The 18,510-nt window shown below is 41.2% G+C and overlaps 1 protein-coding gene across 1 annotated transcript in view; it reads left to right on the top strand.

The window, feature by feature from the left end:
* The window catches only part of ANO6 (anoctamin 6), a 198,160-nt gene that overhangs the window by 145,632 nt on the left and 34,018 nt on the right, over positions 1 to 18,510 (top strand). The window contains 5 exon segments of the mRNA XM_053719206.1: positions 2,754 to 2,900; positions 2,997 to 3,074; positions 9,766 to 9,991; positions 12,148 to 12,317; positions 14,123 to 14,220. Coding sequence (XP_053575181.1) covers positions 2,754 to 2,900; positions 2,997 to 3,074; positions 9,766 to 9,991; positions 12,148 to 12,317; positions 14,123 to 14,220 — 719 coding nt within the window.

Here is an 18,510-nt window from a genome sequence, read left to right on the forward strand (position 1 = left end):
AGTGAATATCTTAGATAACAACTTCCCTATATATACTGATTGGAGTGACTCCTTTAACCTTTTGAGAGTCCAAAATATTGCATATAGCCAGGGTACTAAAGTTGTATATGCTATAAATCAGTCTGCAGCTGTACATATAAGCTTTTAATTTAGAGTCAGTACTGAGATATTAATACTAAATAGTATTACGGTACATAATTTTATCATGCTAAGGCATATTTGCCTATAGTCATATAAACTGCCAATGTTACTGCAAAACGCTGGTATTACTTATGCTAACTATCCTTAAGCCTAGCTGTGGCAATTATGGGAGTTACTGGCTATGAGGTTATGAGTGTTGGCACTGTTGTCATGGATTTATTAGGTATGACTTTGCGTGTTAGAAAATATATCTACCTTAGGCATTTGCCTGCACTACTCACTTCCTGTTACAACTGAGCCCCTCTCCTTCCTTTCCCGCCGGTACTGGTTGTCTGCGGGTCATATCCCTTTCCCGTTTTCCCACATAGTCTATAGCTGACATTTCCCCAGGAGAGGAGCTCACTCAAGAAGTCCTCTTATATCCCATACATACTAATATCCCCCCCCTTCCATATAACCTTCTTAAGCCCTATTAGTAAGCAGGGTTTATTGTTTGATGATGATAAGGTCCATTTATAGATGCTGCTGGGCCGTGTCTACTGGGAAAGCACGGTCCAGCATATAAGTTTTTTATCCCTTACTTATAAAGGCGTGTGGGCCTTTGACAGCAAGGCGCTAGACATATGTTGTGCTACAAGTTATAAGATAAAATAACTAAATTGGTTCAAAGTATCTTGGTACTAACTGACCAGTATGTGCAGTGTCATATTATCCGTAGTAATGTCAGTGAGCATGCATGTAATTTAGACTCTCCCTAGTTATACTCGATTCTTTATAATGTGTTTAATAATTATTGTTGTCTATATGGGTGCACGTGATCTCTCTTTTACCTAAGTGTTGTGTTTATATTTATATGTGTTATCGACTATAATTTTCTGTGACTATACAACTGTAATCTCTAGTCTATTTATGCTCTATCCACATCTCTAGCACATAATAGTCTTCTTGATTGAGCCTCTCTCCTCCCTTTCCCGCCAGTACTTATGCCTGCGGGTCATATCCTTCTCCCTCTCCAACATCACCTAGAGGTGGCACTCCCCTAGGAGAGGGGCTCACCCAGAAGTCCCCCAAGCCCCCTAGTCTCCAATTAATCGGACGACCCCCCTCTATCTGACAACAGATCATATGACTCAAGGCCCCCTCTATAGGAATATAAAGGTTTAGATGAGTGTGATTGTATTTATATTAAGTAATAACACCCTGGTCCTCTCTTGGGTTTATCACTGGTGTAGACATACTAACTGGCTCCGCCCCTCCACCCCCCCCTTTCCCCCCCCTATTACATTTTGAGCGGCTCTTGCCCGCTGCATCCCTCTTCCCCATATAACTATAGAGTCACCCCCTCCCTAGTTCTACCCTCATCTGATTAGCTACTTTACTTGTCTTTGTATATAGCTAGGAGAGGATCATTTTCGCTTCTACTACATCTGTTATACTCTAAACAAAACTGAAGTCTCCTTATGTGATGATCCATATTGTACGGAAAGGTTTGTGATTACTAGAATACATTGTCTCCTAATTATGCTCTGTACACATTGTTGTGTGAATGTTTTATGTCATACCTTATACTCTGTACTGGTTTTTGACTTCAATAAAAAGATTAATAAAAAAAAAAAAAAATTATGTAAAAAAATATGGCGCTTTTACAGACCCGCTCTCTGCTCTCTGCTGAGCGGGTCTGTTATATTTAGTCAGCGCATCGGGCCAGCTTTATAGTCACAGCCCGGCCCGACCGCGCCATAAGACTAAGTGCAGCTCGCTCCTGTGACAGGAGCGAGCTGCACTTAGTGCTATGGCACGGTCGGGCTGGGCTGTGACTATACAGCTGGCCCGATGCGCTGACTAAATATAACAGACCCGCTCAGCAGAGAGCAGAGAGCGGGTCTGTAAAAGGGCCATATTTTTTACATATTAAAAGGTAAAAAAGGCTTTTAGAACTATAGCACTTAAATAATGTTATATAAATTCTGCACTATGTGCAGCATTATATAACATTATTTTTAAGGTTTACTGGCCCTTTAACATCCAACATTTGCTTTAATTAAACAAATGTGATTTATATCCATTATGTTTAAACACAAATGCTGAAAAAAGTAATCTATTCCTACTAGCAGCTTCCTTCTCTTGCTATTATTTGCTGAAAGGTTTATCTAGGAAAGCTCAGGAGCAGCAAATAACCTAGGTTAAAGCTGCTGATTGGTTGCTGCATAAATATACAGATTGTCATTGGCTCGCCTATGTGTTCAGTTAGAAACCAGTAGTGCATTGGCTGCTCCTTCAATAAATGATACCCAACAGATTGAAACAAATTTGATAATAGAAGTAAACTAGAAAGGTTCTTAAAATTTTATGTTCTACATCATTTTTGGGGTCTCATGTCCCTTTAACAACAATTCTTTTTCAAAATGCACCATATAAAGTCTGTGGAAATTGTGTTGATAAATTATTTGATAAGCTTCTCTACAGGACTTTAATATATCCCATTGTTGTCTCAATGTTGACATTTATATTAACCCCTGCGGCTGCCAGAGTGAACTGTAATATATTGTTACTGAAATATGTATTTCACAAAGGGTGAACTTATTAGAAACTGTCTGTCCTTGTGTTAACAGTTACCCTCTTCCCTTGAGTTTTGGAAGCGAAGACAGGCTGAACTTGAGTATGAGTGGGACACTGTTGAGTTTTTGGAGCAAGAGGAACAACCTCTTCCAGAGTATGAAGCAAAGTGCACACATGTAGTTATAAACCCAGTAACTCAGGTAAATAAAACATTGTATCCAACCAGTAATAAAACCATTTATAACTGAGCTATGTGTAACATTTTCTGATTAAATGTTCTCTCATTATACTTACAGCAAGAAGAACATGTGCCTTACACTACTTTTGGGAAATGTTTGAGAATGACATTCTGTACAAGTGCGGTTCTATTCTGGGTAATTATGTATTATTATGAATATGTGTATTAGTGTGAATATATTTAGATTCAAGTAGCTTATTGTCGATCAGTCTGTTATTATGGTGAATTCGAGTTTGTCCTCGTAGCCTAAGAGACCTGTCAGATAGAGGTAGGTTACTCCGTAGAATTGTGTGATAATTTAAACGTGCATGTAAAGAAACATGTTGCACGCTGAAGCATAAATTGTTTCATCCATTACAGTATTTGTAAGGTTACGAGATTTCCCAAAGCTTTGTACTGACAGCCCTAGTCTCTACCCCTCTCTGTCCATCTGTATTGTACTACATCATTTTCTCTGCTGTGTGTTTTATTGCATGTCACTCATTCAGCATCTGTTATTATCTGTTTTTTGTTTGTTTTTTCTTTTCCCTGTCTTTTTGTCTCTGTGTGTTTCTGTACATAACGTATCAGTCTCTTTGTTAGTCATTAAGCAGCCTCATAGATTTAAAAGAAATACATGCTCAAATTCATAATGTTGACATTATTTGCCGTCCTAAAAACCCCACAAGACGCAAGCACTGTAACTCCAAAACTCCAAGCAGACCTTAGTTAAGGGAACACATTTGCACAAATTTTTATTTTTGTGAAAAAAATTCTGTTTCAATGAGATTCCATTTCTCTTAAACAGAATTTATGCTTACCTGATAAATTGCTTTCTCTTACGGTGTATTCAGTCCACGGATTCATCCTTACTTGTGGGATATTCTCAATCCCTACAGGAAGTGGCAAAGAGAGCACACAGCAAAGCTGTCCATATAGCTTCCCTCAGGCTCCGCCCCCCAGTCATTCTCTTTGCCGCTCTAACAAGTAGCATCTCCACGGGAGGGTAAAGAGTTTGTGGTGTTAGATTTGCTTCTTCGGAGGCTATTTTTGGGAGAAAGGTTTTGCAAGTAGTGGTGCCTTCCGTTTAGGTTACCTGACTTGTTCCCTCCCTTCATCCGTGTCCTATTGCTTTGGTATTGGTATCCCACAAGTAAGGATGAATCCGTGGACTGAATACACCAAGTAAGAGAAAACAGAATTTATGCTTACCTGATAAATTGCTTTCTCTTACGGTGTATTCAGTCCACGGCCCGCCCTGACATTTAAGTCAGGTTCAAATTTAATTTAAAATAACTACAGTCACCACTGCACCCTATGGTTCTCCTTTTTCTCCTAACCGTCAGTCGAATGACTGGGGGGGCGGAGCCTGAGGGGAGCTATATGGACAGCTTTGCTATGTACTCTCTTTGCCACTTCCTGTAGGGATTGAGAATATCCCACAAGTAAGGATGAATCCGTGGACTGAATACACCGTAAGAGAAAGCAATTTATCAGGTAAGCATAAATTCTGTTTTTAAGTTTTCAATTTTTTTTCTTAGTTACTTTTCTTTGAGTTGGGAATATGGACGTATATTGTTTAGGCTGAGCAGCAGTGTAAAATAATAGGGCACCACATATGGTCTCTGCTGTTGTAAGTGGAAAGCAGCCATAGACAATACCTAAACAAATGAGAATGGCTGTGTTCCAATAAAACGCACACTGAATTTCAAATAATGTTCACGCTTCACAAAATACTGTCGATACCCAAACAAAAACAAGTGTCAGGCCTAATTTGGTCACCAGTCCAGAGCTTACCTCTGTCCCTTTAAATTTTGGCTATTATTTTTACAGAATCTTTATTTTTCACTATATTAAATACTTTGTAGAATGCATTCAGCATATAGATAGATAGATAGATAGATAGATAGATAGATAGATAGATAGATAGATAGATAGAGATATATCCTCTAACAGGTGCAGTCTCACAGACCAATATCACAATACCAGGGTGCCAGAATAAGTTTCAAATAGCAAGGAAGAGTCTCAGGATTTAAGTCAAGGTAATAATCGTTATTTATTGCATACTAGTAACATTCGTCAGACTAACTTATGCAATGAAAAAGTGTACCATTTTATAATTAGCAACCCTCCCCCTGAATTAGAATGTGGCAACATCAGGTACTACACGTGCTTATGTAATATTCACACATTATAGGCTAGATTACCAGTGAAGCGCTATTTTAACGTGTGCCCATAAAGGGGCAAATTTGCCCCTTTACGGACGCACGTTAAATAACCCATAGCACTTTGTGCTAAACACAATTAACCAGAGGTCAGATCTCTGGTTAATTAAAAAAAAAAAAGTCCCCTAATTGCCCCCCTAATCAAGTGTACAATTTCTTGAGGGGATAAAATGAGGGGAAGTGGGGTGTTAGAAAAAAAAAGGCACTGATAAGTGCCTTTACATTGCGGTCTATGGGGACTGTTATCACTGTAAATATATCGGTATATGCTTATATACATATATATTTTTAATTTGCCAAACAAGCTGCAAGGTGAGGGTGCCCATAAGCAAAACAAACAAAAATAATATAGAGCAATGATTAGGCGTATATATAAATCAAAACACACATCTATGTACAAATAAACATACAGTGTTATGGTAGTCCCAAAATGAGATCAGTGTTATGCACTGTCCACGATGTATGTGTGCTTCCACAGATTGTAGAAAGATGATTGCTGCAAAACAAGACAAAGGGGCTCCTCATGTGCAGGTCAACCAGACTAGTGTGGAAGATGTTAAAACAAAGCCAAAAGGGTAATCACATTTGGCAATAGCACCCTTATGTGCTAGTAGTCGCAAGCTGATATATCTCTAAGTGTATCAGCTCACTCATTCCTGGCCTCACCCAACGAACTGGATCATGAGCAGGATACTTTTTTATTGGACTAACTATACATTTAGTTGACAAGCTTTCGGATAAATTCCTTCCTTTCTCAAGTTTTAAGCAATACTATATATAAAAAATATGTGTGTATATATATATATATATATATATATATATATAAATAAATAAATAAATATATATATAGTAGTACCAGATCAGAACGCTGAACTGAAATGGTCCTGGTTTGGTGAACTCAGTGCTGGCGTTGTCACTGTATCTCAAGGATGTCATCTTAAAACTTAATGAAAAGTACATGACAGAAATATGTTGTTCCTTAGCAGTGTGTCTCAGATTTGTGTTTGTGGCAATATAATCTATTGTAGCAACATAAAAAAATGTATATCATTAATGTCAAGTGTCTAGAATTTGCAGTAAAATCCATGACCCCCTCTACTAGGTACTTCCTCAAATAAAAACACAACACGGAATGTGGGTTACAAAGGCCGCAGCTTTTTATTTAACAATTACATATAACCATAAATAACTGAACATTATATACCCCCCAGCCAGTGCTTGCCCCCCATAGCATCCCCATATACCAGATAACATTTCCTCTACTCCTCTCCTCAAATCCGGAGGTACCCATACAAATGCTATTCCACACAGCAAGCACTCCGCCATAGCTGCGACAAAAACTCCTCAAAGTAAGGGAGGGAGGGCAGGAGCTTTCTTCCACACTTACCCTCTGCTCCAAAATTTGGCGCTCTTTTCAAGACCACTCCTCTCTTTTAACTATCTCCTCCAGCCCCTCCTATCGTCCTCCTAGCCACACCCAGCTTTCTTTGTCACACCTATACAGGGGTCAAATGCCCTTCCCCTGCATAGGTGCTGTCCAGGGCTTACTTGACCCCTCTACTAGGTACTTCCTCAAATAAAAACACAACACGGAATGTGGGTTACAAAGGCTGCAGCTTTTTATTTAACAATTACATATAACCATAAATAACTGAACATTATATACCCCCCAGCCAGTGCTTGCCCCCCATAGCTTCCCCATATACCAGATAACATTTCCTCTACTCCTCTCCTCAAATCCGGAGGTACCCATACAAATGCTATTCCACACAGCAAGCACTCTGCCAAAGGCAAGGCCTAACGCCGCGCCCCGCCAACCACCTCGAAGGCCTTAGTAACCCATTCCTTAACATTAAAATTAAATAGGTGCAAACCCACCTCATTCAAATGCACCCCATCTTTTAGGAAGAAACATTTCCCCGATTCCCGATTCAACATGCCGTAAAGACAGCCCACCAACCCCTTTTATGAAACTGCTCATCATCCTATTTACCTTTCTCCGCGATGCCCCCAATCTCTTTCCATCCCAAGCTGCCCTCCAGTATACCCTCGATTCTATCTCAGACCACAAGATCATCAAATTTGGAAACAGCGTAAGCAACCTCTTCACATCCCTTTTCATCCCATCCACCAAGTCCTTCTGAGATCTGGAACCCATCATTACCCCCCAGATGTATCAACAAAATATCTGGAGGGCAGAACAGCCTAGCATATTCCACAACTTTTCAGTCACTAACTGATCCCACCTCATTCCTCTGACTCCAAATCACCGTATGCTGACATCTGCAGACGAAAACCCCATCTGGACCCCTTCCTCTCTAACCAGTGCCGCCTTCCTAGCCCAGTAGATATAGGAATGGCCCATCAGCCAACACTGTATTGGACCTGTAATGAGACAATAAGCATCACTAGACTAACACAGGTCTAACATATGAAACATATCTGTTCGATGCCCACTTCTCAATCCTCTTAATCCCCTCTGCCCCCATACCCAACGCATGTGCCTCCGTTGCAGCCCCAATTCTAAAGGAATGTGTCCCAAAGTCCCTAGGGTTCAAGCCACTCCTCTCTAAACCTTGCCTAAAGACCGCTTGAAACTGGAACAGGGATAAGGACGATCCATCGATATGCACAAACAATGGCCCCAGTCCCAGTTGCCGCACCTCAACCAGCTCCTGCACCGCCTTTACCGGGCAGCAAGGGCCACCCATAGCCTTTAGGACAATCTGAACCCCTTTTCCCGCCTGGTCCGTCTTGGACCTCCCCAGCCAAATTGATACCCTATCCACCTCCACCACCACGTCCGACCTCTGAATACCTCTCTTATCCCTCCTATTTCTACCCACCAACTCGGATATTCTGAATGCCCCGAAGAATGCTACCACAAAGACTGCCCGAAACAGCACTCCCTCGTATTCCGATTTACAAATCCCGGGCAGTAGCCCCACCACCTTTTGCAGCACTGAAAACACCACCGGCCGTCTACCATCCGCTACCAATTTTCCTCTACACAAACTTCGGGCCACAAGCCGGACCAGGAAATGTTTCGACACATCCTCCCACCCCATCAGCTGAAATAAAAATGCCATGGCAGCTAACCGCCTTCTCACCATAGACCTAGATATCCTGGGGGGGAGGGTGGGAGGAGAGGGGGAGAGGAGGGGGGGGAGGGAGGAGATGGGGAGAGGGGGTGGTTACAATGTGGTAACGTGTCTATCCCACCTCCTGCCTGCATAGGACCTGCGCTAAAGCTGCCTCATGAGGGAAACTCCCTGCTGCACCACTATTCTCAAGCTTACTATGCTCTGCACCTGTTCCTCACCAGGGATAACGATAGGCCTCACCACATGTAAGGGGACCCACATGTCTGCTAAATTTAATGGGCTTCCCCAACATCACATTGGCATATCATTCTCTTTCTTTATTTATGATTTTATTATTTATTTATTTATTTTTTACTATGCAGGATTTGCCTAAACCCATCCTGCCCTGATCCCTGCTTCCTCCTAAATTCCAGGCCCCCAGTCATCCGGCCCTCTAAGGGCCCCTAATCCATCTCCTATTCTCCTTGGGCCTTATCTACGGCCCTTTAGCTTGCTTGGCACAACCCCCACTCCCTGAGCCTTATCTACGGCCCCTCAGATTGCCACACAAACCCCCCCTTTTCCTGGGCCTTATCTACGGCCCCTAACTACCAACCAATGCCGCTTCCCCTATCCTGCGCCCTACCCTGACCCATCTCCGGTCACTGCCACAACACCATAAACACACCCCCGCACCTCACCGGCCCGTGCTCCAAGGGCCCCCCGCCACCTGATTTGCAGTCCCCCCATTGCTGCGTCCTCTCGTGCTGCTTGCGCTCCCTCCTCTCTCTCCCCCGACCTCACCTCCATCCTCCACGATCATCGCTGTCCTTGGCCCCGCCTTCCCTGGCCTCTTCTGTTTGCCGCCCGCGCTGCGGGCCGTGTCGCCTCCTGTTCCTCCATCCGCTCCACCGACCGCCACTTGAGCCAGCCCAGGCCTCCCTGCAGGCCTTACCGGCGTCGATGTCCCGCTCCTCCGTCTGACCGGTCCCCCTGGAGACGCTCCTCTGCCAGTGCTTCTGCCTCTCACAGCGCTTCCTCCTCCCAGCTCCGGGCTAAGCCTCTCAGGCGGTCTGGCTCTTCTCACCAGTCTGGCCCTTGTAGGCCGTGATGTCCCGCTCCTTGCTGTAACCTTCGCCGCCTGAGCAGCTCCCGCCTTCTGGAGCTGCTCCATTACCCACTCCACGCTTCAACCGATGCCACAATGTCCTGATTCGATGCCATGCTGTAGAAGGTAAGTGTGCAACAAAGCAAGCTTTCTTCCACACTTACCCTCTGCTCCAAAAGTTTGGCGCTCTTTTCAGGACCACCCCTCTCTTTTAACTATCTCCTCCAGCCCCTACTATCGCCCTCCTAGCCACACCCAGCTTTCTATGTCACACCTATACAGGGGTCAAATGCCCTTCCCCTGCATAGGTGCTGTCCAGGGCTTACTTTTACTGCAGTTACTATGTTTTTCTTTTCATATGGACTCTTAAATGTAATACTTTAGTTATGCATTTGTTTAAAATATTCTGATCCTTTTTTTTTACTTTCACAGATTCTTTTGATTGTTGCTTCAGTAGTTGGCATTATTGTGTATCGACTTTCTGTGTTCCTTGTATTTTCTGCAACTCTACCTCGTCACATTAATGGAACAGAAGCAATTCAGAAGTACTTGACACCACAGACAGCCACTACAGTCACTGCATCCATAATTAGTTTCATAATTATCATGCTTCTGAACATGCTGTATGAAAGAGTAGCAATAATGATAACAGATTTCGGTAAGATTTATCTACCTTCCTATGCTTTCTGTTTATTTTTTAGTGTTTGGTTTTAAAAGCCACATTTTTTTTTTTCCGGTATGAAACACATAAGTATTTGGATCTTTCCTACTCACTAGTTATTCCTGTTTATACTTCTGCATTCCAGTCTATTGTTTGATTTTCTTTTATATAATATTAGATTGCTTTAACAGATAACATTTCAGCTATGCCTGTGTGAGACATAACTTTTATTCAACAAAGTTCACTGAGGCTTCTTTTTATCTTTGTAATAGTTTAACACAAAGGGCTAGATTTATCAAGCAAGGCCCCCTGTCCTCCCCAGCTCGCCTCTGGCGGGCAGCAATCCACTGGCGGAATTTGACATTGCACACAAGCGCTACTTTGCGCTTGTGTGCATTCCTGCCCCTTGCCAATGCATTGCCAATCACATGAGGGCAGGAGCTGTCAATCTCCCCGGTAGGAGATCTAAATACCAATTTTCACATCTGTAACATCTTTGGTTTTTGATATATAGGTAGCCTCATAACTCACCCCCTCACCCCCTCTCCCCCTTTGACCCCACTTAAGTCTATTTTTGGAAAATAGTAAAACGTGTATTTCTTTATTTTTAAAGGAGAATCTCAATACCAATTTTTCACATCTGTGACATCTTTGATTTTTAAGATATATGTATCCTTGTAAATCACCACACACACCCTTTTGACCCCCCTTAAGTGGATTTTCTGGAAATGGTAAAACACAGGCTTCTTTATTTTTAAAGGAGAATCTAAATACCAATTTCACATCTGTAAAAATAATAATTTTTCACCCCCTTAGGGATGTAATTTCCAAAAATCCTTCCTTAGTGGGTGCCTACGTCATTAAAACAGCGTACCTTCCAAATTTTATGTTCCTAGGTTAATCGGTTTGAGCTGGTCGTGGATGAGTTAAGACTTCTTCTTTATATATACATATAGATAGATAGATAGATATTTATAATATATTCCTCTATGCGAAGAACATTGGAATGTGAAATATTCATAATTAATGTTGGGTTTAGCACACTTGAATAAACACAATGAGGTTAATGCACAAGTATGGGTGTTTTTTTCGAGTTTGTGAGCTCCACTGACTTCTATGGGAGAATACATTAACATGGTCACGATATTCGAAGTTCAACATTTTGCGCGTTTTTGCTCACTTGCTAACATTTTACTTTTAACTGGTAATACAAGCACAACCCAACCGAGGCAAAAAGCCTTCATCTTGCTAAATATAATGCTCATGTCGTTATCTAGCCCTAAGTTAGTCATGCACAATCAGCGAAGCATCTCACAGATAGCAGAAGGTATATAATGGTCCATCTTAGAGAACTGGTTGATGAATACAGATATAGTACTGAACTGCTGAGAAACCAGATTTATATTTATAGAATTAAATCAATCAAAAAAGATTCCCGTGGTCTGGGGAAATACAGGGAGTGATTCTAGATGACCTCTGGAACAAGCAGCAGACAAATTCTACAGACTCCACAAGAACAGTAATACTGGGTTACATAAGATAAAAGGTGGTAAATATATTTGATTTATTGAAGTAATATATTCCATCTCATGGGTTAGAAATGGTTTACCAGGGTGCTCCAGCACGTTTATCAGGTCTGCTCCAAAAAGAAAGACTTAAAAATATATAGAAGACAAAATAGTGCCAGAAGGTTAAATAGCGTATGACTTATGGATTCTGAGTAGAGCATCAGCTTTACTGTTCTGTGACACAGGATTGATATTAGTATGTGAAGTTTATGCAAACTGAACCTGGTAAAGAATAGTGTATTTACCAGCTTCATAAACTCTCTCCACCAAACTGGAGTTGACGGATGAAAATCAAACCTGGATTAATTCAGCCGCAGTGATTGAGAAGCCCTACTTTCACACAATTGGTTGCGTGAGGGTAGGGGGCAGCATTGCACGAGTGTTCCCTTGTGCAATGATAAATATGGGGAACATATGCAATCAAGTGTGGACAGGTGCCCTAAAAATCTGCCCTAAAAATCTGAACCCTGATATTTATCATATTTATTATTTTTAGTCTTACATTTAGTTTTATTTGTATTTTAATGAGATGCATAAGTTATCCCTATGCAAAACTTATTCAGTAATTCTGTTTTCTTTTTGCAGAACTACCAAGGACAAAGACTGACTATGAAAACAGTCTAACTACAAAGATGTTTATGTTCCAGTTCGTAAACTACTACTCCTCATGTTTTTATATTGCATTTTTCAAGGGGAAATTTGTAGGGTATCCAGGAGATCCAGTGTATTGGTTTGGAAGATATCGTAATGAGGAAGTACGTTTCATGTATACCACACATTATGGCAACTAAACAAATGTAAATATGGGACTGTTTTGGTTCAGGATAGTTCAGAAGAATTGTTCCATTTTTGCATTTTGTACATATCCACCTTGGGCCTGCACTTCATTAAATTTGAATTTGCACATAAAATATGTTATAGCAACTTTTTATTATTATTATTATTATTATTATTATTGTTGTTATAATTAATATTATTTCAAAACTCCAAAGTAAGAACCACATTCTGTAGATTTTTAGATCAGTGTTACAAAAACCTTGCATAAAACATGTCATTTTCTGACAATGGATAAAGTGCTTAAAAGTCAAAATAAACTTTTATGATTCAGAAAGATCATGCAGTTTAAAGACACTTTACAATTTACTTCCATTATCAAATTTTGCACATTTTGTCTTCTTATATACACACTTTCTGGGGAACAAGATCCTACTAAGCATGTGCATACGCTCACAGTGTATACGTATACTAGTTTGTGATTGGCTGATGTCTGTCACATGATACAGGGGGCCGGAAAATGGGAGAAAAAATAAATTTGTCAGAAAAAAATCTACTGCTTATTTGAAATTCAGAATATGTGTTATTGTCTTGTCTTTTTATTATGCACTGGTTAATTATGCAATGCTACTGCATTGGGTGGTCCTTTAAGCAACTGAATAATGTTAAGGATTATTGTTTCTGTTCTGGGGACGTACCAAAAGACTGGCTTACAGCAGATGTGGTGGCCGATTATATAAATAGGGTCCAAAAGATCAGCTGGGAAAATACAGAAAAGTGTGCTTAAAGGCATAGAAAGGTCAAAAATGGAATGTGCATGGGTGCACTTCAATTTAAAAAAATAGGCGTTTTTGCAATATACTTCTATTAGCAAAAATGCTTATTACTGTTTTCTGCAGCATACGCACATATCCTGTGAGGGCCTGTGCACCAGTATTCAGACACTACAAGTGGAAAGGTTACCATTATTTACACTGGAAAAGAGGCTTCTCCACAAGGATATAAATACATTATACAAAATCAAATATATATAGGGCCCATGTAAGCAATTATCTATCAGCTGACCTGTAAGGGGTTCTTTACGGTAAGAACAATAAGGATATGGAGTTCTCTGCCTAATGAGGTTGTTTTAGCAAATTCAGTAGATGCTTCTAAAAAATATCTAGATTACTTTTTGGCAAGCAGCATATACAGAGCTATAACAGTTAGTATTGACAATATAGTAGCTTTTTGATCCAAGGAAAAATCTGATTGCCACTTGGAGTCCAGAAAGATTTTATTTTCTCTTTAAAGCACAAATGGAAATCACTTCAAAATGTTTTGTTTTTGGTTTTTATTTGGGGGGGGGGGGGTTGCCTGCTTTTGGATCAACAGTATTAATAGGAATGTGTAAAAGGTTATCATTTTGGATGTACGTTGTTATTTTTTTCAACTTATATTTCTATATAACTATGTAACAATCTTGAACTAATGTGTTGAATTTAAAAAGTCCATAAATCTTTTGATACTGCCAAAGAAAGAGTGTTCTTTTGATGTGGGATACTGTTGTTGAATTGACCCCATGTGAGATATAGGAGGAGATTTTCTATACACAGTTCCATTTGAAAGTGTAAGATAAATGGATTATTATTTTTATCTATTTTGAATGGGTTCATATTCAAAAAACCCACAAAAAGCTTTCTCATTGGAATTCTAATTGATTGAAATTGTTTGAATTTCGTATTGTGTCAAACCATCCGTATGTATTATATTTAAGAATTAAATATCGGTCCTTTTTATCTGGCAGTGTGATCCTGGTGGATGCCTACTGGAACTTACAACACAGCTGACAATTATAATGGGAGGTAAAGCCATCTGGAATAACATACAGGAAATACTTGTACCGTAAGTTCATGCATCTCTTTACAAAATTTTTTTTTTTTTTTTGCATAGTTATATGTATAAAAAAACATTAAAGGGACATGAAACCCAGTTCTCTTGTAAGGTGTATCCAGTCCACGGATCATCCATTACTTGTGGGATATTCTCATTCCCAACAGGAAGTGGCAAAAGGACACCCACAGCAGAGCTGTTATATAGCTCCTCCCCTAACTGCCATATTCAGTCATTCTCTTGCAACTCTCAACACGCATGGAGGTAGTAAGAGAGAGTGGTGAAATATAGTTAGTTTTTTAACTTCAATCAAAAGTTTGTTATTTTAAATGGTACCGGAGTTGTACTATTTTATCCCAGGCAGTAAATAGAAGAAGAATCTGCCTGAGTTTTCTATGATCTTAGCAGGTTGTAACTAAGATCCATTGCTGTTCTCACATATGTCTGAGAAGAGAGGTAACTTCAGCGGGAGAATGGCGTGCAGGTTACTCTGCTATGAGGTATGTGCAGTTACAATTTTTTCTAGAAATGGAAAATACTAGAAAATGCTGCTGATACCAGATTAATGTAAGTTAAGCCTGAATACAGTGATTTAATAGCGACTGGTATCATGCTTACTCTCAGGGGTAATACCCTTATAAAATTGCAATATAAAACGTTTGCTGGCATGTTTAATCGTTTTTATATGTGCTTTGGTAATAAAACTTTATTGGGGCCTAGTTTTTTCCACATGGCTGGCTTAAATTTTGCCTAGAAACAGTTTCCTGAGGCTTTCCACTGTTGTAGTATGAGTGGGAGGGGCCTATTTTAGCGCTTTTTTGCGCAGTTAAAATTACAGACAGAGACATCCAGCTTCCCTCAGAAGTCCCCTGAATGTTATAGGACATCTCTAAAGGGCTCAAAGGCTTTCCAAAGTCGTTTATTGGGGAAGGTAGGGCCACAGCAGAGCTGTGGCAGTTTGTTGTGACTGTTAAAAAAACGTCTATATCATTTTTTTTTATCCGTTTTTTGAACTAAGGGGTTAATCATCCATTTGCAAGTGGGTGCTATGCTCTGTTAGCTTATTACATACACTGTAAAAATTACGTTTGATTTACTGCCTTTTTTCACTGTTTTTCAAATTTTGACAAAATTTGTTTCTCTTAAAGGCACAGTACCGTTTTTTATATTTGCTTGTTAACTTGATTTAAAGTGTTTTCCAAGCTTGCTAGTCTCATTGCTAGTCTGTACAAACATATCTGACATAGAGGAAACTCCTTGTTCATTATGTTTAAAAGCCATGGTGGAACCCACTCTTAGAATGTGTACCAAATGTACTGATTTCAATTTAAGAAATAAAGATCATATTTTGTCTTTAAAAAATTTATCACCAGAGGAATCTGACGAGGGGGAAGTTATGCCGACTAACTCTCCCCACGTGTCAGATCCTTTGACTCCCGCTCAATGGGCTCACGCTCAAATGGCGCCAAGTACATCTAGGGCGCCCATAGCGATTACTTTACAAGACATGGCGGCAGTCATGGATAATACACTGTCAGCGGTATTAGCCAGACTAACTGAATTTAGAGGTAAGCGAGATAGCTCTGGGGTTAGACGAAATGCAGAGCATACTGACGCTTTAAGAACCATGTCTGATACTGCCTCACAATATGCAGAAGCTGAGGAAGGAGAGCTTCAGTCTGTGGGTGATGTTTCTGACTCAGGAAAGATGCCTGATTCTGATATTTCTACATTTAAATTTAAGCTTGAATACCTCCGCGTGTTGCTCAGGGAGATTTTAGCTGCTCTGAATGACTGTGATACAATTGCAGTGCCAGAGAAATTGTGTAGACTGGATAAATACTATGCAGTGCCGGTGTGTACTGATGTTTTTCCAATACCTAAAAGGTTTACAGAAATTATTAATAAGGAATGGGATAGACCAGGTGTGCCATTCTCTCCCCCTTATGGCAGACAGTCCCTAAGGTAGAGGGAGCAGTTTCTACTCTAGCAAAGCGTACTACTATCCCTGTCGAGGACAGTTGTGCTTTTTTAGATCCAGTGGATAAAAAATTAGAAGGTTACCTTAAGAAAATGTTTATTCAACAAGGTTTTATCCTACAGCCCCTTGCATGCATTGCTCCTGTCACTGCTGCTGCAGCGTTCTGGTTTGAGTCTCTGGAAGAGGCTTTACAGGTAATGACTCCATTGGATGACATACTTGGCAAGCTTAGAGCACTTAAGCTAGCCAATTCTTTTGTTTCTGATGCCATTGTTCATTTGACTAAACTAACGGCTAAGAATTCTGGTTTTGCTATACAGGCGCGCAGGGCACTAGGGCTTAAATCATGGTCAGCTGACGTGACTTCAAAATCTAAGCTACTTAACATTCCCTTAAAGGGGCAGACCCTATTCGGGCCTGGTTTGAAGGAGATTATTGCTGATATCACTGGAGGAAAAGGTCATGCCCTTCCTCAGGACAGGTCCAAATCAAGGGCCAAACAGTCTAATTTTCGTGCCTTTCGAAACTCCAAGGCAGGTGCGGCATCAACTTCCTCTAATGCAAAACAAGAGGGAACTTTTGCTCAGTCCAAGACGGTCTGGAGACCAAATCAGACCTGGAACAAAGGTAAGCAGGCCAAAAAGCCTGCTGCTGCCTCTAAGACAGCATGAAGGAACGGCCCCCTATCCGGTAACGGATCTAGTAGGGGGTAGACTTTCACTCTTCGCCCAGGCATGGGCAAGAGATATCCAGGATCCCTGGGTGTTAGAAATTATATCCCAGGGATATCTTCTGGACTTCAAAGCTTCCCCCCCAAAAGGGAGTTTTCACCTTTCACAATTATCTGCAAACCAGATAAAGAGAGAGTCATTCTTACACTGTGAACGAGACCTCCTAGTTATGGGAGTGATCCATCCAGTTCCAAAGGAGCAACTGGGACAGGGTTTTTACTCAAATCTGTTTGTGGTTCCCAAAAAAGAGGGAACCTTCAGACCAATTTTGGCTCTAAAGATCTTAAACAAATTCCTCAGAGTTCCATCATTCAAAATGGAAACTATTCGTACCATCCTTCCCATGATCCAGGAGGGTCAATATATGACTACAGTGGATTTAAAGGATGCTTATCTTCACATTCTGATACACAAAGATCATCATCGGTTTCTCAGGTTTGCCTTTCTAGACAGGCATTACCAGTTTGTAGCCCTTCCCTTTGGATTAGCTACAGCCCCAAGAATCTTTACGAAGGTTCTGGGGTCGCTTCTGGCGGTCCTAAGGCCACGGGGCATAGCAGTGGCCCCTTATTTAGATGACATCCTGATACAGGAGTCAAACTTCCAAATTGCCAAGTCTCATACGGACGTAGTACTGGCATTTCTGAGATCGCATGGGTGGAAAGTGAACGAGGAAAAGAGTTCTCTATCCCCACTCACAAGAGTTTCCTTCCTAGGGACTCTGATAGATTCTGTAGAAATGAAAATTTACCTGACGGAGTCCAGGTTATCAAAGCTTCTAAATTCCTGCCGTGTTCTTCATTCCCTTCGGTGGCTCAGTGCATGGAAGTAATCAGCTTAATGGTAGCGGCAATGGACATAGTGCCGTTTGCACGCCTACATCTCAAACTGCTGCAACTATGCATGCTCAGTCAGTGGAATGGGGATTACACAGATCTGTCCCCTCTACTAAATCTGGATCAAGAGACCAGGGATTCTCTTCTCTGGTGGCTATCTCGGGTCCATCTGTCCAAAGGTATGACCTTTCGCAGGCCAGATTGGACAATTGTAACAACAGATGCCAGCCTTCTAGGTTGGGGTGCAGTCTGGAACTCCCTGAAGGCTCTGGGATTGTGGACTCAGGAGGAGACACTCCTTCCAATAAATATTCTGGAACTAAGAGCGATATTCAATGCTCTTCAGGCTTGGCCTCAGTTAGCAACTCTGAGGTACATCAGATTTCAGTCGGACAACATCACGACTGTGGCTTGCATCAACCATCAAGGGGGAACAAGAAGTTCCCTAGCGATGTTAGAAGTCTCAAGGATAATTCGCTGGGCAGAGACTCACTCTTGCCACCTATCAGCTATCCATATCCCAGGTGTAGAGAACTGGGAGGCGGATTTTCTAAGTCGTCAGACTTTTCATCCAGGGGAGTGGGAATTCCATCCGGAGGTGTTTGCACAATTGATTCATCGTTGGGGCAAACCAGAACTGGATCTCATGGCGTCTCGCCAGAACGCCAAGCTTCCTTGTTACGGATCCAGGTCCAGGGATCCCAAGGCGACGCTGATAGATGCTCTAGCAGCGCCCTGGTCTTTCAACCTGGCT

This window comes from Bombina bombina, chromosome 6 (genome assembly GCF_027579735.1).
Source record: "Bombina bombina isolate aBomBom1 chromosome 6, aBomBom1.pri, whole genome shotgun sequence".
In the NCBI taxonomy this organism is placed as follows: domain Eukaryota; kingdom Metazoa; phylum Chordata; class Amphibia; order Anura; family Bombinatoridae; genus Bombina; species Bombina bombina.